The 25,264-nt window shown below is 43.9% G+C and overlaps 1 protein-coding gene across 1 annotated transcript; it reads right to left on the bottom strand.

Moving 5' to 3' along the window:
- Positions 1-4,052: 4,052 nt before the first annotated feature.
- LOC139581314 (sodium/hydrogen exchanger 6-like) lies at positions 4,053-24,168 on the bottom strand. The gene is made up of 16 exons (XM_071410927.1): positions 23,428-24,168; positions 21,000-21,199; positions 20,296-20,373; positions 19,761-19,837; positions 19,524-19,636; positions 19,019-19,124; positions 15,387-15,528; positions 14,386-14,491; positions 14,171-14,259; positions 13,935-14,048; positions 13,576-13,687; positions 9,362-9,515; positions 9,121-9,151; positions 8,935-9,020; positions 8,638-8,743; positions 4,053-8,355 (listed from the first exon to the last, which is right to left on the bottom strand). Exons 1-16 carry the CDS (start codon positions 23,717-23,719, stop codon positions 8,077-8,079), a joined length of 2,085 nt encoding a protein of 694 aa, XP_071267028.1. The 5' UTR covers positions 23,720-24,168; the 3' UTR covers positions 4,053-8,076.
- Between the last annotated feature and the right edge of the window lie 1,096 nt (positions 24,169-25,264).

Raw genomic sequence — 25,264 nt, forward strand, 5'->3', positions numbered from 1 at the left:
TCAGGATACAATGGAACCACACACGTTCTATCATGTCAGGTACTGTATCAACGACATAAGAATAACCATATTCTCTATTCTTTCAGTCATATCAAAAGCATAATACTGTCAACATTGATAGAAATGGCTTGGCTTTACTATTGGCATTTATGGATGGGAAATCCCAGGGGGGTTCACACCCCTCTCCCAGTGGTTCTGTTACCCTGCTGGAAGGGCTCCTGGTTGGGCTGCCAGCCGCGCTGCCAGGTCCTGTAGGATTAGCTGTCTCAAGGGCATGGCAGGAGGCTTGGCTGGGAGCTCAGCTATTGTAAGGATCTACAAAAAAATGTAATAAGCTAAAAAGCTAAAGTATCCAGAGAGACCTGGACTCAATTTACACTGAACAAAAATATAAACGCAACATGTAAAGTGTTGGTCCCATGTTTCATGAGCTGAAATAAAAGATCCCAGAAATGTTCCATACGCAGATAAAGCTTATTTCTCTCAAATTTTGTGCACAAATTTGTTTACATCCCTGTTATTGAACATTTCTCCTGGGCCAAGATAATCCATCCACCTCACAGGTGTGGCATATCAAATTAGCTGATTAAACAGTATGATCATTACATAGGTGCACCTTGTGCTGGGTACAATAAAAGGCTACTCTAAAATGTGCAGTTTTATCACACAACAGAAGTTTTGAGGGAGTGTGGAATTGGCATGCTGACTGCAGGAATTTCCACCAGAGCTGCTGCCAGAGAATTGAATGTTAATTTCTCTACCATAAACAGCCTCCAATGTCGTTTTAGAGAATTTGGCAGTGCGTGTAACCAGTACGTGCAACCAATTTGGCAGTACGCCAGCCCAGGACCTTCACATATGGCTTCTTCACCTGAGGGATCATCTGAGACCAGCCACCCGGACAGTTGATGAAACTGTCAGAAACCGTCTTAGGGAAGCTCATTTGTGTGCTCGTCGTCCTCACCAGGGTCTTGACTTGACTGCAGTTCAGCGTTGTAACCGACTTCAGTGGGCAAATGTTCACCTTCGATAGCCACTGGCACGCTGGAGAAGTGTGCACTTCACAGATGAATCCCAGTTTCAACTGTACCAGGCAGATGGCAGACAGCGTGTATGTCGTCGTGTGGATGAGTGGTTTGCTGATGTCAACATTGTGAACAGAGTGCCCCATGGTGGCAGTGGGGTTATGGTATGGGCAGGCATAAGCTACGGACGACAAACACAATTGCATTTTATCGATGGCAATTTGAATGCAGAGAGATACCGTGATGAGGGCCATTGTCATGCAATTCATCTGCCGCCATAACCTCACGTTTTAGCATGATAATGCACGGCCCCATGTCCCCAAGGATCTGTACACAATTCCTTGAAGCTGAAAATGTCATGTTCCAGTGGAGTGGGACAACATTCCACAGGCCACAATCAACAACCTGATCAACTCTATGTGAAGGAGATGTGTCGAGCTGCATATGGCAAATGGTGGTCATACCAGATACTGACTGGTTTTCTGATCCATGCCCCTACTTAAAAAAAAAGTTTCTGTGACCAACAGATATCTGTATTCCCAGTCACATCTCACTTAGTTGTAAACAAGCACTGGTGACACAGTTAATGAGAGGTAACACAGACCTCTCTCTTGGCATGGCTAGCAAGAAATCATGACACTTTCCTTCCGTAAACTGACGATGATAAGACCCTGCCGTTGGGCCTCCTCTGTGTGCTAATGAGGAGGATGATGAAGGTGATGCTATTGTCTTCCTGTAGATACCAAGGGCATCTGTATTGATATTCAATAACCTCTCTGTAAATGAAAGCATTACATATTTCCTGGATGACAGCTTTTCCTGACATACTGCATACAAATTTAGAGGAAGAAGAATCTTAGACAGGTGTGCTATGTCTTCCATTGTAATTTGAGGGTCTGGCTGGCTAGCAGAGTTAGCTACCTCATGCCATGTGTTTGCCATGACATTTAGCTTTCCTGTCCCCGTTACAATTTAGTAGGTGAGGAGTGGTTGCTAAGCCACCATACACTGTGAAGACCCACAGACACTCCATACAGGGTCAAACGTACAAGAGGCTCAGCCAAGGAGATGCATTTCTGAGAGGTGTGTGTGTGTGTGAGAGAGAAAGATAGTCACACAGGGTACTGGCTTTCAAGAGCAGACATGGCTCTCAAGAGAAGACAGGCTACAGTATGTGCTCACTGCCCACAAAAAGAGGTGGAAACTGAGCTGCACTTCCTAACCTCCTGCCAAATGTATGACCATATTAGAGACACATATTTCCCTCAGATTACACAGATCCACAAAGAATTTGAAAACAAACCCAATTTTGATAAACTCCCATATCTACTGGGTGAAATACCAGTGTGCCATCGCAGCAGCAAGATCTATGACCTGTTGCCACAAGAAAAGGGCAACCAGTATTTACAAACTCCATTGTAAATACAACCCGTATTTATGTTTATTTATTTATTTTTTTCCCCTTTTGTACTTTAACTATTTGCACATTGTTACAACACTGTATATAGATAGACATAATGACATTTTAAATGTCTTTATTCTTTTGGAACTTCTAAGTGTAATGTTTACTGTTCATGTTTGTTGTTTATTTCACTTTTGTTTATTATCTACTTCACTTGCTTTGGCAATGTTAACATATGTTTCCCATGCCAATAAAGCCCTTAAATTGAAAGAGAAGAAAAGGGGGTGAGAGAGACAATGGAGGGAAGGAGGGAGGGAGAGAGGAGGAGAGAGAAAGTGGCAAAGACCCTCAAGAGAACATGAGGTAGTCCCAGTCTCCCTTCAATGAAGTTGATATTTCCTCCCTGAGCTGTAATGGAACCAAACAGGCATTCTGGGGTTCTGCCCTTATTAGGAATGTATCCTGATACTGAGGAAATGTGCTGGAGGGAGAACGCCTAACAATCTGGCAGTAGAGAGTCGCCGCTCATCTGAAACACATCTCCACCCTGGAATGGTGAATGGGAAATGTCTATCCCTAGACTATGGTTAGGGTCAGGACAGTAATGTCTCATGACTAGGGAAAACTCTGGGTCCTATTTATTCTTGGTTCATCAGAAATGGATAAACCCGGCCTTTTTCTAAAATGTATCTTCTTAAAATAGGATTTTTTAAAACTAATCTTAAAAAAGGGGTACATGGGAACATGTGGAACCCATGTTTATGTCTCTGTGTCCAGTATGAAGGAAGTTAGAGGTAGTTTTGGGATCCAATGCGAACTAGCGTTAGCGCAATGACTGGAAGTCTATGGGTACTAGCACCCATAGGATTCCAGTCATTGCGCTAACACTAGTTAGCATTGGCTTGTGAAACTACCTCCATACTGGACACAGACATACAAATATTTGTAAGTCGCTCTGGATAAGAGCGTCTGCTAAATGACTTAAATGTAAATGTAAATAGTATCCGAGTTCATCAGTCTCTGGGGAAGTAGATGAAGGGCCTCATTGCCAAAATCCCAGAGTATCCCCTTAACCCAGACCATAACCACACAGCTAACCGTATGCCTAACCCTAACCTTAATGAAGACCTAAAAGCTCATTTTTGTTTTCATCCTTTATTTATATTATAGCCAATTTTGACTTTGTGGCTGTGGTAACTAGTGACAATCTTATTTTTGGTCAGGAAAATCTCCAAGTGCACCTCCCATACCTACATCTGCCCTGGGAGGAAAACTTACTACACCTCAGCCTGTCAGTCCATGAGAAGGATGGGCTATTCTCTATGGAGAGGTGAAAAAATAAAAGAAATGGCTGAGACTCAGGCTGTCCATAGGGGGAATGTGATACACTGTTAAGGGTTGAAGGCCAAGGCTGGTGGAGAAATTACTGGGATGAATTCAGTTTTTCCTGTTCTTATTCCCGGCCAAACCTTAGGGGAAGGTCAGGACTGGACTTTCTGGATCTGGTAAGCCATTAGCTAACATTACATTCTTCCACCAGGACATGTTCAGAGGCAAACCAGACCGGGTCAACATCATCATGCTGATGTGAAATCAGCAGGTCAATAAGGAGACATTACAGAGGGTTCAATCAAAAGCACAGGCTGTGTTTATTGACCATTGCACGCAACTTGAACAGGTGAGAATATTTACAGAGATGTAAACAGTCAGTACCTGCAACACTGAGGAAGCACAGTGTGACACACACAGCGAAGTAGCAGTATAAACACATCGGACAGTCTGAAAACACAGAGTACAACAAGCCCCTTTGGTCAGCTACTTCAGACTAGTGTCAACATGTTAATTACAAGTTACCATAGTTACCATTCATCGTTCAAAACAATAGAACACATACTGTAAGAACAGTACAGGCAAGGTATAAGGTGACCTATAATGGGTCTTTTTTGACATTACATTACTTCATATGTTAGTTATAGACTGGTACACAGTCCTGATCTTGCTTGATTTCTTTTTTCCTTAAAGTGAAGACGGAGTCAGTGGCATGGAAAAGCAAGGAGGCCAATCTTGTTTCTCTTGGTTACATAGATCATAACCTGTGCATCAATGGATACAACCCTTCAGGTCGTGACCTCTGACAGTTATGACATGACCATGAGTTTCTACTGAAAATCATAATTCACAGGATTCATGTCAATTCCTTCATAACCCCAACAAAAGCCCCTTAAAAACAGCAACACAAACATGACAAATGGAACTTACAAGACAAATCTAACTCAGACAAAGGTTTCTTAAAAGACAAGTGCAAATGCTGCGCCATCGCGGACACTCGCCTTATTTCCCTTCTTCATCAAGAATAAACAAAACAGAGAGAGAAAAAAAACTATATATAAAATGGTGGGAAGAAAAATAATTTCCTGCACATTGTGGTGTCAAGAGGCATGCTTGATAAAAAATAAAAAAGGAGTCCACACGTCGTCAGAGGTTCCTGCACAACAGGAGATAACACTAAGTGGTACACTGCCTTCCTCTACCCCTCCCTCCCCAGGTGCGAAAGTGAATAACATTGAATATAGGTAGAATGTCCACTATTTCTCTCTACCTCCCTTTCCTCTGCTCCTACCCCGTCCCTCTCTTTGTACTTCCCTCCTACTCTGCCCTCGCTCTCTTTCTCTCCTCTGTAATGCTGTCTGGCACAGGGCCTGATTCCATCCACATCAACAGTGCGTCGTCAGGGTGGTGTCCGGTCAACACTTCCTGCTATACCACATTAACAGCCACCACTGATCCCAGACCAGTCACAGAGCAAACCCCCATGTAGCCAAGCAGCTAAAAGGAGCTACTCACTCTGGTGCCAGACATCAGCTATAAATAAACCCAGCCCCCATACATTGTAGCGCGAGGCATATAGGATACATTAGAATCTAATATAACCTATTGTTTGATTATTTTACACAAATAAAGTATTGCACACATACATTTTTCTACAACCATTTCATTTTCTTCAACTGATCCCTACCAGCTTTTCTCTAAATATCTACTCTGAATCATAGAAACACAGAAATGATTGCTTCAAACATATCTTCATATCATTTCAATAACAAATATGTCTGTAGTTTTGGATCATTTAAAATCAAAATGTTATGATTCCAACTGGCCTATTCAAGTTGTTTCTGATAGCATGTACCAATCCTTTGTCACGTCATACAGTACTAGGGACAATATAGTCAATGACTCAAGGCAGTTAACAGTTGAACTGCGGTCCACTACATACAGTGTGGCTGCAGCACCTCAACAATGTTTGACATGGACATACTCAGGCCATTTCCATAAATCATCCAACCAAGCAAATTCGATTTGAAATAGAATAGAATAAGAAATTAATGTTTATCCAGATATATTTGCCAAAAACAAAGCAAATTAGATCCTTAATTATGAGCTACTGTAACATGTTCCCTCTACTACTCCTGTAACTAAACCAGATAGATCTTAGCCAATAGGAAGCAAGGGCTTAGCCCAGATGGAAGTACACACTAGGTTTGATTTGAGTAACATTTCAATCCCTAATGTCAAATATACACCATGTTACACGTGTATAGTATTAGAATTACAGTGAAAACGAGGATGTAGCTAAAGTACTTATAGTATGTTGCAAAATACATCAAGTTTTTTCAGGCTGCCTGCACTCAATTTTCATCAAATGTCAATGAAGGAGGAATGGCACCAACTTTCACCGTACGGGACATTTAGAACTCGCACTCGAAACAGCCCTTTTTTCTGCTTCTGTGGTGAGTGACATCAGGTTCTAAAAGAAGATGTCAAAACCTCCCAAAGTCACAGTCTAAGGTCATTGTGGGAGATCCAAGACGTGTGCTAGGTTACACAGAGCGAGCTGAATTATATTGTTAGCTTGGTTGAACCAGGCTAGAACATCGTTAACTATCTACAGACCAATGGCTCAAAACACAGGCAGCCTGTCAGCCGTAGAGAGGTCGCCACCCAGTGGACGGAGGAGTGTATCACTTCTAAAAAGGGAACATAAACTAGTGGTCACTCAGGCACTTGATTCTAACCGTATGCATAGCAACACAATGCAACGCCGAGCCACTAAGTCAGCCAGCATCCCTTGGATCACACAGAGAAGGCAGCAACATTCAGAATCAGACCCCAAAACAGGGCTACAAAACTCAGTCAGCCCCTCGACCTACCCACTCCCCACGCATTACAAAAAACAACCGTATTATGCACCCTGTGATACAGAGACAAATAGTATTAGCTAAGCTAGCTGTTGCACTGTGACCTCCACATACAGACTAATGCATGCGTATAGACGACTCTGCAGCGCTACGGTGAGCAGATTGCCACGTGCTTTCATTGGGTCCTGTTAGAAGACAAACTGAGAAAAGCTATCGGTTTAACCAAATCAAAAGGAAACATGAATAAATGATTCATATTATAATGATGGCGACAGGAGTAGAAATTAACAAACAATAATGAGGTAGACATGGATTAACCACTTGAGAAACTCAAAGAGGAGAGGCAGTGGGGGAGAGAGAGAGACAGATGAGGAGCTGTATGAGAGAAGAGGAAAGACAGAGAGAGAGAGAGACAGATGAGGAGCGGTATGAGAGAAGAGGAAAGACAGAGAGAGAAAGAGACAGATGAGGAGCGGTATGAGAGAAGAGGAAAGACAGAGAGAGAGGAGAGAGAGACAGATGAGGAGCGGTATGAGAGAAGAGGAAAGACAGAGAGAGAGAGAGAGAGAGAGACAGATGAGGAGCGGTATGAGAGAAGAGGAAAGACAGAGTGAGAGAGAGAGAGAGAGAGAGACAGATGAGGAGCGGTATGAGAGAAGAGGAAAGACAGAGAGAGAGAGAGGAGAGAGAGAGAGACAGATGAGGAGCGGTATGAGAGAAGAGGAAAGACAGAGAGAGAGAGAGGAGAGAGAGAGAGACAGATGAGGAGCGGTATGAGAGAAGAGGAAAGACAGAGAGAGAGAGAGAGAGAGAGACAGATGAGGAGCGGTATGAGAGAAGAGGAAAGACAGAGAGAGAAGAGAGAGAGAGACAGATGAGGAGCGGTATGAGAGAAGAGGAAAGACAGAGAGAGAGGAGAGAGAGAGAGACAGATGAGGAGTGGTATGAGAGAAGAGGAAAGACAGAGAGAGAGGAGAGAGACAGATGAGGAGCGGTATGAGAGAAGAGGAAAGACAGAGAGAGAGGAGAGAGACAGATGAGGAGCGGTATGAGAGAAGAGGAAAGACAGAGAGAGAAGAGAGAGAGAGACAGATGAGGAGCGGTATGAGAGAAGAGGAAAGACAGAGAGAGAGGAGAGAGAGAGAGACAGATGAGGAGCGGTATGAGAGAAGAGGAAAGACAGAGAGAGAGGAGAGAGACAGATGAGGAGCGGTATGAGAGAAGAGGAAAGACAGAGAGAGAAGAGAGAGAGAGACAGATGAGGAGCGGTATGAGAGAAGAGGAAAGACAGAGAGAGAGGAGAGAGAGAGAGACAGATGAGGAGCGGTATGAGAGAAGAGGAAAGACAGAGAGAGAGAGAGAGACCAGTCTCTTGCTGATCTTAGTTGATCTAATTCCTGCGGGGAGCAGGAAGTAGAGTGAATTGGTCATCTGGCTAGCTGGCCTCTCTTTCGCCTCACATCCGCATGCGGTGTCGTGGGTCGGCGAGCGGGGGCTCGGAGTCGTCCATGGGCAGGACAAGACGAGTACCCCTCATCACCAGCTCGTGGTCCCCGTACGTCAGCTCGCGGTCCAGGTCGTCAGCGGAGATGACGGCGGAGGTGGTGCCCGCGGGCCCGGCACTGGTGTGGGCGCCGCTGGCGTCCGTGCTCACAGTGATGTCACCGTAGGTCAGGCTGATGTCCCCGTCTGTCAGGATGAGGTCCGAGTCGTCGTCCTTCAGCTGGCACTCGTTCTGGTGGCAGGAAAGAAACATTTCAAAATAGGTTACCACTAGATGACACTTTGATTATGACAGTTCTCACTAATCAAATACTCCTGCTATAACTGAACTAATGCTTTAGCTTTGATGAAATCAGCAACTCCTCATTTGCGTTCATTCAAATATACACTATCCGCTGTGATACTCATTAAAACAAAGAAGAAAACACTTCCTCCCTACATGTCATCACTATTACCATAATCCCCCTAACAGGGTCACAGGGTTAATAGGAACACATGGTTGGTGGGGCCTGACCTCATAGGCCTGTGGGCTGGTGAGACATCTGGCCAGTGGTCCACAGCAGGCAGGCATGGTGACGGTGAGTGGGGGGCCGCTGTGGGTCAGGATGGGCTTCAGGTAGCTGGAGAGGGCGTAGAGTCAAGGCCTCCACTGTGTCACTTAGTAACAAAACAAACTGCTCAAATATGTAATGGGAGACTTACTATAGGAGAACCATCCGCCTCTTCTTCAGTACACCACTGCTGTCGGCTAGTATGTTATTGTATATATATGTGCAACTACTGCAATCAAATATATGACATCAAAGGATACTTGTGGTCAAAGTTGTACCAGATCCTGAAGAGCCAGGCACTCTCGTGTTTGGTGCTCCGCCGCTCTGATCCCTCTGTAATGCTCATCTGACGAGACACACAAGACTGATACAGCGATCCACTCAGAACAACAGACGATTACAGCATTCAAGTCAAATAACTCAACTTTCAGAGTCTTAATACTCACTGTGTTATCTGCGTCCGAATCGACTCCAACACTGTTACAAACGCAGATACACATAAATGAGTCGACCAGATCACAGTGGTCACAGACGATCATAATGAATATGGACAGGCAACCTTATGTGCTTTGTGTATCCTCGATTAGAATAAAACATCAATTCAACAAAGGTTCCGTTTGAAGGTGACAAAAATAAATAGGCAGACACCAACATCCCCTAACCTTTGACCCCCCGCGGTGGACCTACCGTATGTGCTGGCAGGAGAGCATCTGAGTGGTTCCCCCTCCACAGACCCACACAGTGAAGAAGACGATGAGGAGGGTGGTGGTGAACATCATCTGACGGGCGTACGTAGCCGTGTCCCGGATGGAAAGGGCAAAGGTCATCGCCCCGCGCAGACCTGTGGAGGAAGACAAATCAAATTGTATTGGTCACACATATTATTGCGGGTGTAGCAAAATGCTTGTGGATAATGTAAGAAATAACACAAAAAAACTAAATACTGCAAAGTTGCTTAGGAGCCTGGATTCTTCTGGAAACAAGGAGGGGTAATATTGTGTGTGTGTGTGTCTCTCCACAAGTAATATCACTTAAAATAGCTTTTTGTTAGATAACGTCACTGGTGTGGGAACTCTGAACATTTCCAATTATAGTGATCACATGACAATCAGTTAAAACAGGTCCATAGGGGTCATTGAAACAACAGGTGCTGGTATGACTCAAGTTACTACATTAATATTCTATAAAGGATGTACTGTATTAGCAAAACAGCATCTCCTAAATCACCGGACAAACAAAAGCAGACTTATAAATGAACATATATATTTTTTTAAAGCTTTGGGACAATTGGGACGATATTTCAAAAAATTCCCCAAACATATTTTACATACCGTCGTGGCCAAAAGTTTTGGAATGACACAAATATTAATTTTCACAAGTCTGCTGCCTCAGTGTCTTTAGATATTTTTGTCAGATGTTACTATGGAATACTGAAGTATAATTACAAGCATTTCATAAGTGTCAAAGGCTTTTACTGACAATTACATTAAGTTGATGCAAAAAGTCAATATTTGCAGTGTTGACCCTTCTTTTTCAAGACCTCTGCAATCCGCCCTGGCATGCTGTCAATTAACTTCTGGGCCACATCCTGAATGATGGCAGCCCATTCTTGCATAATCAATGCTTGGAGTTTGTGGGTTTTTGTTTGTCCACCTGCCTCTTGACGATTGACCACAAGTTCTCAATGGGATTAAGGTCTGGGGAGTTTCCTGGCCATGGACCCAAAATATCAATGTTTTGTTCCCCGAGCCACTTAGTTATCACTTTTGCCTTATGGCAAGGTGCTCCATCATGCTGGAAAAGGCATTGTTCGTCAACAAACTGTTCCTGGATGCTTGGGAGAAGTTGCTCTCAGAGGATGTGTTGGTACCATTCTTTATTCATGGCTGTGTTCTTAGGCAAAATTGTGAGTGAGCCCACTCCCTTGGCTGAGAAGCAACCCCACACATGAATGGTCTCAGGATGCTTTACTGTTGGCATGACACAGGACTGATGGTAGCGCTCACCTTGTCTTCTCCGGACAAGCTTTTTTCCAGATGCCCCAAACAATTGGAAAGGGGATTCATCAGAGAAAATGACTTTACCCCAGTCCTCTGCAGTCCAATCCCTGTACCTTTTGCAGAATATCAGTCTGTCCCTGATGTTTTTTTCTGGAGAGAAGTGGCTTCTTTGCAGCCCTTCTTGACACCAGGCCATCCTCCAAAAGTGCCATTCCTGAGCAAGCTCTGTACTGGTGGTGCCCCGATCCCACAGCTGAATCAACTTTAGGAGACGGTCCTGACACTTGCTGGACTTCCTTGGGCGCCCTGAAGCCTTCTTCACAACAATTGAACCGCTGTCCTTGAAGTTCTTGATGATCCGATAAATGGTTGATTTAGGTACATTCTTCTTTTTTTATTTTCTTACCCCTTTTTTCTCCCCAATTTCATGGTATCCAATTAGTTACAATCTTGTCTCATCGCCGCAACTCCCGTACGGACTCGGGAGAGGCGAAGGTCGAGAGCCATGCGTACTCCGAAACACAACCCAACCTAGCCGCACTGCTTCTTGACACAACGCACATCCAACCCGGAAACCAGCCGCACCAATGTGTCGGAGGAAACACCGGTCAGCGTGCACTGCGCCTGGCCCGCCACAGGAGTCGCTGGTGCGCGATGAGACAAGGATATCCCTGCCGGCCAAACCCTCCCTAACCCGGACGACGCTGGGCCAATTGTGCGTCGCCCCATGGACCTCCCGGTCGCGGCCGGCTGCGACAGAGCCTGGGCTCGAACCCAGAATCTCTGGTGGCACAGCCTTAGACCACTGCGCCACCCGGGAGGCCCCTTAGGTGCAATCTTACTGGCAGCAATATCCTTGCCTGTGAAGCCCTTTTTGTGCAAAGAAATGATGACGGCATGTGTTTCCTTGCAGGTAACCATGGGGTTGACAGAGGAAGAACAATGATTCCAAGCACCACCCTCCTTTTGAAGCTTCCAGTCTGTTATTCGAACTCAATCAGCATGACAGAGTGATCTTCAGCCTTGTCCTCGTCAACACTCACACCTGTGTTAACAAGAGAATCACTGGCATGATGTCAGCTGGTCCTTTTGTGGCAGGGCTGAAATGCAGTGGAAATGTTTTTAGGGGATTCAGTTCATTTGCATGGCAAAGAGGGACTTTGCAATTAATTGCAATTCATCTGATCACTCTTCATAACATTCTGGAGTATATGCAAATTGCCATCATACAAACTGAGGCAGCAGACTTTGTGAAAATTAATATTTGTGTCATTCTCAAAACTTTTGGCCACGACTGTACAGTACCAGTCAAAGGTTTGGACACACCTACTCATTCCAGGTTTTCCTTTATTTTTACATTGTAGAATAATAGTGAAGACATCAAAACTATGAAATAATACATACGGAGTAACCAAAAAGTGTTAAACAAATCAAAATATATTTTATATTTGAGATTCTTCAAAGTAGCCATCCTTCGCCTTGATGACAGCTTTGCAGACTCTTGGCATTTTCTCAACCAGCTTCATGAGGAAGTCACCTGGAAAGCATTTCAATTAACAGGTGTACCTTGTTAAAAATTAATTTGTGGAACTTCTTTCCTTCTTAATGCATCTGAGCCAGTTGTGTTGTGACAAGGTAGGGGTGGTATACAGAAGATAGCCTTATTTGGTAAAAGACCAAGTCCATATTATGGCAAGAACAGCTCAAATAAGTAAAGAGAAATGACAGTCCATCATTACTTTAAGATATGAAGGTTAGTCAATACAGAACATTTAAGAGCAGTCACAAAAACCATCAAGTGCTATGATGAAACTGGTTCTCATGAGGACCGCCACAGGAAAGGGAAACCCAGAGTCACCTCTGCTGCAGAGGAGAAGTTCATTAGAGTTAACAGCCTCAGAAATTGCAGGCCAAATAAATGCTTCACAGAGATCAAGTAACAGACACCTCTACATCAACTGTTCAGAGGTGACTGCATGAAATCAGGCCTTCATGGTCAAATTGCTGCAAAGAAACCACTACTAAAGAACACTACTCTGTCTTTGTGAGACGCAGAGTAGGTGAACGGATGATCTCTGCATGTGTGGTTCCCACCGTGAAGCATGGAGGAGGTGTGATGGTATGGGGGTGCTTCGCTTGTGACACTGTCAGTGATTAATTTAGAATTCAAGGCACTTATAACCAGCATGGCTACCACAGCATTTTGCAGCGATACGCCATACCAGCTGGTTTGCGCTTAGTGGGACTATCATTTGTTTTTCAACAGGACAATGACCCAACACACCTCCAGGCTGTGTAAGGACTGTTTGATCAAGGAGCGTGATGAGTGCTGCATCAGATGACCTGGCCTCCACAATGAGATGGTTTGGGATGAGTTGGACCACAAAGTGAAGGAAAAGTAGACAAGTGCTCAGCATATGTGGGAACTCCTTCAAGACTGTTGGAAAAGCATTCCTTATGAAGCTGGTTGAGAGAATGCCAAGAGTGTGCAAAGCTGTCAAGGCAAAGGGTGGCTACTTTGAAGAATCTAAAATATATTTTGATTTGTTTAACACTTTTTTGGTTACTACATGCTTCCACATGTGTTATTTCATAGTATTTAATGTCTTCACTATTATTCTACAATGTAGAAAATAGTAAAAATAAAGAAAAACCCTTGAATAAGTAGGTGTGTCTAAACTTTTGACTGGTACTGTATATATAACTGTGGCTGATATTTCATCCCCGGAAACCCTGAAATTGGATAGAAAGGGATAGCTTATTTTCCTTCACACGCCTTTTCTCTTCAAGTAAATACAAAGCTATTTATTCTGGTGACTGAACTTAAGCTGCAATTTATGAGAAAAGGAAATTGACAAACTGTGGCGCCAGATCTCTGTCTGACCACGTCACACACTGTACCAGCAAACATCATCATGTGTTGGAAGTTGGAGCTGATCTTGTTCCTGCGTCCCAGGTTGAGCAGGAAGGACAGGGGGTAGATGTTGGCTGCTCTTCCCAGGAACACTGCCAGCTGGGAGGGGAACACTGTCAAGGAGGCCTCCAAACAGTCCAGAGAAACAAAGAAACCCCTCCAGTCTACTGAATATTTGCACTCTAAAAAACATTAAAAAGCTATAGAATTTTTGTTCTTACCATGACCTTTCTGGTTTCACCAACTTTACATGCAATATAGTCCATACTCCACATTAACTCCCTACAGTGCTACTAAATCAAAAGTTGAATATTAATTGAAGTATTATAGTTTTGAGTAAAGATACGAAAGCCCCGACGATGAAGGTGGGGTTGAAGATGTGGTTCTTGAAGGTGAACAACGCCAGACCCATGTAGGAGAAGATGAAATTCTCCGCCAGGAAGTTCAGCAGCTCAAACAACTACAGGACAACACAAAAACAACCTTTCAGGGACTCTGATGGAACATCAACATTTAGCAGATGACATTGCTGTCCAAAGTAGCTTGCCCGTAAATAACTGCAACGGTAAACGTTGTCCTCACCTGTTTGGTCCTGTCCTGGGACTCAGGGGACAGGTTGTTGAAGGTGTAGTGAGCCTGAGTGATCCCACAGAACAGCACCGCCACCACACCTGTACACACAACATCAAGCAGACACACCCACATCGTGATTAACCATAATAAGCTGGGTGATGAAAAATAACCCGTGGGGTGGGACCATGACCTGAGTGTAGCTTTGCGGTAAGATGAGGGTTTACCTGTGAAGCCACAGGCCTCAGCCATTAAGAAGGTGCTCCAGGACATGAGGAAGAAGAGAGCCGTCTCCAGGAGCTGGAAGTCTCTCAGCTTAGTGAACTTAGTGACGTGAGGAGAACAGTCAAGGAGAAAATACGACATGAAACACTACACTGACATTAGGAACACCTGCTATTTCCGTGACAGACTGACCAGGTGAATCCAGGTGAAAGCTATGATCCCTTATTGATGTCACTTGTTAAATCCACTTCAAATCAGTGTCGACGAAGGGGAGGAGACAGGTTAAAGAAGGATTTTTAAGCCTCCAGACCTGGATTGTGTATGTGTGCCATTCAGAGGGTGAATGGGCAAGACAAAAATATCTAAGTGCCTTTGAACAGGGGTATGGTAGTAGCTGCCAGGCGCACCTGGTTTGAGTGTGTCAAGAACTGCAACGCTGCTGGGTTTCACCCTCAACAGTTTCCTGTGTGTATCAAGAATGGTCCACCACCCAAAGGACATCCAGCCAACTTGACACAACTGTGGGAAGCATTGGAGTCAACATGGACCAGCATCCCTGTGGAACACTTGAAACCTGTTGAGGGCAACTCAATACTGGGAAGGTGTTCCTAATGTTTTATACACTTAGTGTATACACTACACAACTCACTATACACTAGCTATTGCCACCATGGCAGAGATGGAGAAGAATGGCTCAGAGAGCGTGGCCAATTCTCAGTTCCCACATTTCATGGAGGAAGTGAAAATTGCAGTGAACTAGTTTTGAAATGGAAGGCAGTTTTATCTGTTTTGCTTTGTTGTTTTTTACAGAGAAGCTTAGAGAATTAAGTTCAACATATAGCAACAAGCAAGTTGATAATACCAAAAACCATAACTTAATACATTCTAATACAAGAACAAAAGCATTTCCATCTGTTTCTAACCTTGATGTTATTGCAACATCAATCTATATATTTCTAGACACTCAAATCACACAGGAAGTATATCACTGCGTAAAGGATATGAGTGCTGTCATGACCCCGGTGGCCACCCCCAGGGCGAATGATCCACTGAAAACACCCAGGAACACCCCGAAAGACTTCAACATGGCCATCACCTCAAAGGTGTGACTGTTGTCCCCCTCCGGCTGGTACGCCACGATGGACCTGGTACAAACACAGTCAATATTAGAAAAGGTACAACATAACAGAACAGTTCAGGTGCCCTATGTGGGTGGATGAAGTGTTATAAGGCTGGAAATGAAATACTGGTATGTACTGTAGCATTTCTGGAGCCTAGAAATGAATGTGCCTTGCTTGCAGAATACTTAAAGAAAACATGGACAATTTGGTATAATTACAGAACTAGAGAGCTGCTTTACAATGTGCTTTCATCCTGAGAAGGTTGAAAGTCTTGAATAATCTGCAACCCATTGATATCAGAACCAAGGTATGGTATATTCCTACAGACCAGGGGAGGGCTTAATCCTAGTGGACCCATAACTGATGATCATAATGATCCTAGTGGTCCCCATAACTGATGATCAGAATGATCCTAGTGGACCCCATAACTGATGATCAGAATGATCCTAGTGGTCCCCATAACTGATGATCAGAATGATCCTAGTGGACCCCATAACTGATGATCAGAATGATCCTAGTGGTCCCCATAACTGATGATCAGAATGATCCTAGTGGTCCCCATAACTGATGATCAGAATGATCCTAGTGGTCCCCATAACTGATGATCAGAATGATCTTAGTGGTCCCCATAACTGAAGATCAGAACGATCCTAGTGACCAAAGACTACACTGTATAGTACTAGTACTACCGTTTGCATGCCCAGTCTGTTTGAAGTGCAGATGGATCTCTTAGGCAAATACGGTGTGGCTTGCTTTCATAGTTTCATATGGAAATCATTAAGGAATGATGAGATTGTACAGTATTGTACAGTATATAAATATTTGTGTATGGACATCTGCTAGTAAGTACTGTACGTGATGCCATTCTTTTAGTAGCAATGTGCTACACTAGAGGGTTCTATAGGAATTCTAGCTACCAAGTCCGATCCATCTTCAGGTATTCCAGCTACCAAGTCCGATCCATCTTCAGGTATTCCAGCTACCAAGTCCGATCCATCTTCAGGTATTCCAGCTACCAAGTCCGATCCATCTTCAGGTATTCCAGCTACCAAGTCCGATCCATCTTCAGGTATTCCAGCTACCAAGTCCGATCCATCGTCCGGTATTCCAGCTACCAAGTCAGATCCATCGTCCGGTATTCCAGCTACCAAGTCAGATCCATCGTCCGGTATTCCAGCTACCAAGTCAGATCCATCGTCCGGTATTCCAGCTACCAAGTCAGATCCATCGTCCGGTATTCCAGCTACCAAGTCCGATCCATCTTCCGGTATTCCAGCTACCAAGTCCGATCCATCTTCCGGTATTCCAGCTACCAAGTCCGATCCATCTTCCGGTATTCCAGCTACCAAGTTCGATCCATCTTCCGGTATTCCAGCTACCAAGTTCGATCCATCTTCCGGTATTCCAGCTACCAAGTTCGATCCATCTTCCGTTATTCCAGCTACCAAGTTCGATCCATCTTCCGTTATTCCAGCTACCAAGTTCGATCCATCTTCCGTTATTCCAGCTACCAAGTTCGATCCATCTTCCGTTATTCCAGCTACCAAGTCCGATCCATCTTCCGTTATTCCAGCTACCAAGTCCGATCCATCTTCCGTTATTCCAGCTACCAAGTCCGATCCATCTTCCGTTATTCCAGCTACCAAGTCCGATCCATCTTCCGGTATTCCAGCTACCAAGTCCGATCCATCTTCCGGTATTCCAGCTACCAAGTCCGATCCATCTTCCGGTATTCCAGCTACCAAGTCCGATCCATCTTCCGGTATTCCAGCTACCAAGTCCGATCCATCTTCCGGTATTCCAGCGACCAAGTCCGATCCATCTTCCGGTATTCCAGCTACCAAGTCAGATACATCTTCCGGTATTCCAGCTACCAAGTCAGATACATCTTCCGGTATTCCAGCTACCAAGTCAGATACATCTTCAGGTATTCCAGCTACCAAGTCAGATACATCTTCCGGTATTCCAGCTACCAAGTCAGATACATCTTCAGGTATTCCAGCTACCAAGTCAGATACATCTTCAGGTATTCCAGCTACCAAGTCAGATACATCTTCAGGTATTCCAGCTACCAAGTCAGATACATCTTCAGGTATTCCAGCTACATCTTCAGGTATTCCAGCTACCAAGTCAGACACATCTTCAGGTATTCCAGCTACCAAGTCAGATACATCTTCAGGTATTCCAGCTACCAAGTCAGATACATCGTCAGGTATTCCAGCTACCAAGTTATATATATCTTATTAATGTATTCCAGCTACCAAGTTAGATATATCTTCAGGTATTCCAGCTACCAAGTTAGATATATCTTCAGGTATTCCAGCTACCAAGTTAGATATATCTTCAGGTATTCCAGCTACCAAGTCAGATACATCTTCAGGTATTCCAGCTACCAAGTTAGATATATCTTAAAGTTAGATACATCTATCCCTAAGAACTTTGGCAGAAACACTTCAACAGCTTTTCATTCAATTCAAACTGGAGGAACTATTAGGCCTAGATTTTGAAACTGGTAAAATATGGGGAACCACTCATGAAAGATTAGCTGAAGCTTGGAATTAGTGATGTTAGATAACATGTCAAAATCCAAATGGAGTCAATGGAATGGAAACCACTTGTTTTATGTGCTTGATACCATTCCATTGACTCCATTACAGCCATTATTATGAGCCGTCCTCCCCTCAGCAGCCTCCATTGGACGTAACAACAAACTTGTATCACCCAAACAGCAAATCACCAGGACTCCATACCACCAGAACCGGGTTGCAGTTTTAATTGGTGCCTCAAGATTTTCCCTAATGCATACCTCTGGATCTAATATGGGCTCAATACTCAAAACTTTTAGGTTCTGCAAACACCTGACGAACTTTGATTTGAGAGAACTATCCCTTTCTGGGTTGTACTTGTGCTGTGGTTCATATCTGCTATATGGAGTGTAATAGCTGGTCATTTGCCGTGCATGTTCTAACGACGCAAAAAGAAACCACTACAAAAGCACTGAGCTAGCACACCAGTTCAGGGGAGTGTCTCGCGTCGCCGCCACACCCTCTACCCACTGATTGGCTCCAGGGGCGTGCCGCACCCCCGCACTGAGCCAAACATAACACAACCGAATTCTGAAATAATAAAGAGTTCCCGGCAGAGGGAATGTAGTGGTTAGGGTTACCAAAAGGTCAGCCTCACAGTATTAATACTAGGCTTGTTATTGGTATAGTGCCAGGTCACACACAGGACAATCCATACCAACAAGTTGTTTGAGGGTGTCTGTGTGCGCATGTCCATGAACCTGTGTGGGTGTGTAGGCCAAACACCCCCTTATCCTGCCCAAATTATATATTTTTAAATAATTTAAAAACAGTTTCAAAGTACATCTGTTGAAAGATGAGGTTTGTCAGCCAAAGCTTCAAAACAATGGATCGCAAAGACAAACACAGAACTTCACAACGTGAGTGTGTACACACAGGCGCACAGACAGACGGTAGACAGGTGGGTCAGGTTAAGACGGAGGACTCACGAGGACAGCACCACAGCCACGGCGTCGTTGAGAACGCTCTCTCCAAACAGCAGAACGTACAGATCCACGTCCACCTGCAGCTCGTTGAAGATGGCCAGCACCGTCACTGCAGGACGAGAGACACAGTAACCCACGTTAGACTGTCTACAGAATGGCACAATCACATGCAGATGGAGCCCCAAGACCACATTCTAGAACGTAAGACGGGCAACATATAGTTGGCAACATTCTACTAAAAACAACCCACAAATAGAGCCCTATAGGTTAGAAATCACTGGTGGTGTGTGCAGTCATAACATTCAGTACATCAGCCTATGCTATATTCCACAACTCACATTATTCCAGTCACTGAAATAATTAGTGGCAGTGCATGTATTTGCAGCTTGTGAATCAGGAAAACCCCCTTTAAATAACTATGTATGAACTAGGCATATTACTAGTGAAGCAAGCGGTTGAGCATTATGTAGTGTACTAAAGAGGTGACTGAGGTGAACGGGGTCTGTACCGGGGTCAGTAGCAGAGACGATGGCTCCAAACAACAGGCAGTCAGTGAAGAAGAAGTCCCCGTCAAGCTGTCCCACTTGCTTCATCAGCGTGACACAGCCATACATCAGCAAACTGCACAGAGACAGAGATCATGCTACTTCAGCTGAGCATTTCTCTGACATGTCACACAAAGGACTAAAGGTGCATAAACACACAGATGTAATGCATACATGTATAATGCAGGGTATAAACTCACCCAATGATGAAACATGATATGACTGTTCCCAGAAAGGCATAGGCTAGGATGGACCCCATGTTCCTGAAGAAGTGTCTCTGGGAGAATTAGATGAAGGATTAGGCCTAAATATTACCCAAGAACAAATCAACACTGTGATTTAACTATCATTTAATGCTGCAATATGTAACTTTTTGGGCGACCTGACCAAATTCACATGGAAATGCGTGTTATAGATCTGTCATTATCATTGAGAGCAAGTCTAAGAAGTGGTAAATCTGTTCTGTGTGCACTATTTCTATGCTCCCCATATTTAAGTTTAGTTTTTGTATCTTTTACTTTTGGTTTTGTACACCAGCTTCATCTGAAAATACAATATTTGTGGTTCTGGAAAATATTTCTCACTGCGGTTTAGATGGTAAAATGATTATCTACACTATACTTGCTTGTTTTATCACAAACTGAAATTAGGCAAACTGTTAGCATTTTAGCAACCAGGAAATGGTAGAGCGATTTCTGCATAGAGCATCTTTAAACAACTAACTACATGTCTTACCCTCTTCAGACTGTAGCCGGCATGGAAGATGATGGGGGGCAGGAGGATGTTAAAGAACACTTCGGGATCAAAGGTCACCTATAGAAAAGAGGAAAAACACAAGAGGGATTGTATTACATGACTGAACTGTAGTGTCCCACTGACTATGGAGGACTACAACTAATAAAACCTGTTATTATTAGTTAGAATCTAATTATAACTAACAAGGGTTCTGAATCCCTTTTCAATTGTGTTGATGGATGAAAATAGCGCTAGTTGTTATGTTTGTTAATCCAATGTCCTACGGTTAGGCCTAGTTCTGATCAAGCCTCTTTAGGCTGACATCAACTCTAAGTCCTAAATGGCATCAAGGAAAGGTTTATTTTCTCTGATCAGGTGACACAGTGTTTGCATAGAACAGAGCTGAATAGTGCTCTGTAGGCTACCTCAGGACATGACTGATTACATATGCTATGCTCCGAGTTAGACACAGTCTCATGAGTGTGTGTCAGACAGTGAGTAAGTGTGGAAAATGTCTAGGGAAAGATTGAGAAGGAAATATGTCAACAAAGGCAACCTACTTGCCTGATTCGTACTAAGCCTCCCAAACAGCACTTCAGATATGAAGAAACACGTTCAGACAACAACCATGCCATCTGTAAGCATCCACTGTTTTGGTCAGTCAAGCCATTCATAACTAGGACCACATCTGTTTGGGACTCTACCTTGCGAAGCATCTCGTTGTCTTGTACATCATTGATCTCAGAGGGGCTGATCTCACCCTTCAGACTGTACTCGTAAAACTTGCCACTGACGTTGACGAGCAGTGTGGGCGGGCTGGCATTGACATGGCAACTGAGGGTGACGTTACTAATGTCACGGGGTACGTGGATACCATAGCGCAGGACCACCCCAACCAGCACACCTGGAGGGAGAGAGAGGGAACAGAGGGAATTAAATGGGGTGAACAAACACAGAATTGCACCTATGAAAGCCCCTACAGTACATGGCACAAGGTAACCCATGCTAACTGGGTTCACATTTGTCCTCTCCACCCTTAAAGCTGGTACAGCAGCACCTTGTGAATTGTAAATAAATAACCAGGTAACAGGCTTCAGGGACGTGCATGGAGTACAGAGTACTATACTAAAGTACAGTAAAACACTGAAGCAAGTTGGACCTTCCTGGGTGTATAACACAGAACGGTATGGGTTTAGTGCATGCACAGTCGCATAACTGATCAGGCATGAATATTGTTTCCCAACAACAGAGATGTACACTGAACAAAAATATAAACGCAACAGGTAAAGTGTTGGTCCCATGTTTCATGAGCTGAAATAAAAGATCCCAGAAATGTTCCAGACACACATAAAGCATATTTCTCTCAAATCTTGTGCACAAATTAGTTTGCATCCCTGTTAGTGAGCATTTCTCCTTTGCCAAGATAATCCATCCACCTGACAGGTGTAGCATATCAAGATGCTGATTAAAAAGAATGATCATTACACAGGTGCACCTTGTGCTGGGGACAATACAATTGTGCAGTTTTGTCACACAACGCCAGATGTCTCAAGTTGAGGGAGCGTGCAATTGGCATGATGACTGCAGGAATGTCCACCAGTGCTGTTGCCAGAGAATTTTATGTTAATTTCTCTACCATAAGCTGCCTCCAATGTCGCTTTAAAGAATTTGGCAGTACGTCCAACCGGCCTCACAACCGCAGACCACGTGTAACCACGCCATCCCAGGACCTCCACATCCGGCTTCTCCACCTGCGGGATCGTCGGAGACTAGCCAGCCGGAAAACTGATGAAACTGTGGGTTTGCACAACCGAATAAATTCTGCGTAAACTGTCGGAAACCATCTTAGGGAAGCTCATCTGCATGCTCGTCGTCCTCATCAGGGTCTTGACCTGACTGCAGCTCGGCGTCATAACCGAATTCAGTGTGCAAAAGCTCACATTTGATGGCCACTCGCATGCTGGAGAAGTGTGCTCTTCACGGATTAATCCCGGTTTCAACTGTACCGGGCAGATGGCAGACACGTGTATTGTGTCGTGTGGGCAAGAGGTTTGCTGATGTCAACGTTGTGAAGAGTGCCCCATGGTGGCAGTGGGGTTATGGTTTGGGCAGGCATAAGCTACGGACGACAAACACAATTGCATTTTATCGATGGCAATTTGAATGCTGTGAGATACCGTGATGAGATCCTGAGGCCCATTGTCGTGCAATTCATCACCTCATGTTTCAGCATGATAATGCACGGCCATATGTCGCAAGGATCTGTACACAATTCCTGTGAGCTGAAAATGTCCCAGTTCTTCCATGGCCTGCATAATCACCAGACATATCACCCATTGAGCTTGTTTGGGATGCTCTGGATCAACATGTATGACAGCGTGTTCCAGTTTCCAACAATATCCAGCAACTTCGCACAGCCATTGAAGAGGAACGGGACAACATTCCACAGGCCACAATCAACAACCTGGTCAAACTCTATGTGAACAAGATGTGTCGCGCTGCATGAGGCAAAAAACGGTGGTCATACCGACTGGTTTTCTGATCCATGCCCCTACTTATTTTTTTTTTTAAAGGTTTCTGTGACCAACAGATATCTGTATACCCAGTCATTTGAAATGCATAGATTAGGGCCTAAATAATTTATTTCAATCGACTGATTTCCTTCTATGAACTAACTCAGTAAAATCTTTGAAATTGTTGCATGAGTTTATATTTTTGTTCAGTATAACAGTGATACAGCCATTCTAGGACTCACATAGACCTAGCTAGGCATTATGTTGTCTCTACCGCATCCCTATAGGAATGACAACACTGTCAGCATATTTCCAGGTAATGTTAAAGGAATACTGTGAGAGTTAGTTCCTTGTTCTACTTCCTCAGAGTCAGATGAACTCGTGGATACCATTTTTTTAATGTCTCTGCGTGCAGTATGAATGAAGTTAGCGGTAGTTTCGCCAGACAATACTAACTAGCGTTAGCGCAATGACTGGGAGTCTACAGGTATATTAGAAATGCTACGTAAAGATGCAATGACCTGTATAGTTAACTACATAAACAATATGACGATGAGTAATAACAATATCAATGACATCATGCAGTCTCCTGACAAGTGGGCCTCTCACCCATACTCACCATAGATCATAGCTAGTCCCGTTTCATGCAAAAACCTGAAACGACGGTGCTTGAATAACCATATAGTTAAAATCGTAAGGGTTAGGAGCATGATGAAAATCAGCAGGTCGGCACTGTCTTGTCTGTGGTTATCTTCAACCTTCCTCTCTGTTACGATGTTCTCCATGGCACTATCCTCTGCCCTGCAAACACTGATGCAGAACGACAAACAAGTTAGAACGGTCAAGGCTAACGTCTTCGACATCTTCCGAGTAGCGTTGACTCTGAATTTATTGTAACCCATGTTGAACATTCAATCTTCAAGATAGTAGCTACGTTGTCGTTATTCAAGGTTTCTAGATATATATTTCATGCGAGATAACTAAGCGGAGACAGCAACAGTAGATTGATGTTTTCCTTCTCTTCGGTGGGGTTTATCGGCGGTTGGCATCAAACGTTATGGTGCATTATCGCCACCTTCTGTACTGGAGTATGGGCCAGAGGCAGGGAGAAACTAAATCCTACCTGCCAGCCCCGTTGCTTTAAAAAAATATAACAACATATTTGAGACTATATCTAATAAAGTTCTACTCAATATAATCTTTAAAATGATTTCCTGTATCCCCTTCTCCCTCATACTAGTTCTCAGCCTCTCTCTTTCCTCTGATACTGCCCACACTGTAGCAATACATGCTCCTCGGTCTCTGTTTCCTGGCAATAATCACACTTTCCTGTTGGATTCTTTCCTTAATCTTCTAAAAATAGCCTCCTCTCTTCTGTCCCTTCCTGGCGATGGATGGTTCCGGAAGGGAAAATGTTTTTTGTCTCCGTATTGCATTTTTATTGTTCAAATTAAAAGTATTTTCGGTTGATAAAAATAAAATATGATAATGCTGCTAATTGTATGTGCCCATATTAGTGATGAATGTGTCAAACTATATATTGATTTGTAGATATTATTATTAACTCTTGAGATATAGTTTTTCTGGTTAGAACTCTTATTATGAAGTTTGCTTTGGATTTTGACCGGGAAGTTAAAGACGTCACTCTAGTAGTACGATGGTTACTAGTTACCACAGCCACAAAGAATAAACCCCGCCCATACAATTTCTCTTCTTAAAATAAAAATAAAACCATAACCCTAACCTTAACCACACCGCTAACCTTATGCCTAACCCTAAGCTTAAATTAAGATAAAAAGCTTATTTTTGTTATGAATTTTTGTCGTACCCTCTTCACAACTGTTTTGGTGTGTTTGGACCATGACAGGAACTTAGTGATAGGTCCAGAGGAACTTGAAGCTTATGACCGTCTCCACTACAGCCCCATCGATGTGAATGGGGGCGTGTTTGGCCCTCTGTTTCTTGTAGTTTCAGCTCCTTTATCTTGCTGACGTTGAGGGAGAGGTTGTTGTCCTGGCACCACACTGCCAAGTCTCTGACCTCCTCCCTGTAAACTGTCTCATCATCGTCGGTGATCAGGCCTACTACCATCATGTCAACAGAAAACTTAATGATGGTGTTGGAGTCATGTGTGGCCACACAGTTGTGGGTAAACAGGGAGTAGAGGAGGGGGCTAAGCACGCACCCCTGAGGGGCCCCTGTGTTGCGGGTCAGCGTGGCAGATGTGTTGTTGCCTAGCCTTGCCACCCGAGAGCGGCCTGTCAAAAAGTCCAGTATCCATTTGCAGAGGGAGGTGTTTAATCCCAGGGTATTTAGTTTAGTGATGATCTTGGAGGGCACTATTGTGTTGAAAGCTGAGCTGTAGTCAGTGAACAGCATTCTCACCTAGGTGTTCCTTTTGTCCAGGTGGGAAGGGCAGTGTGGAGTGCAATAGAGATTGTCATCTGTGGATCTGT

The sequence above is a fragment of the Salvelinus alpinus genome, chromosome 7, assembly GCF_045679555.1.
Source record: "Salvelinus alpinus chromosome 7, SLU_Salpinus.1, whole genome shotgun sequence".
Taxonomy (NCBI): Eukaryota; Metazoa; Chordata; class Actinopteri; order Salmoniformes; family Salmonidae; genus Salvelinus; species Salvelinus alpinus.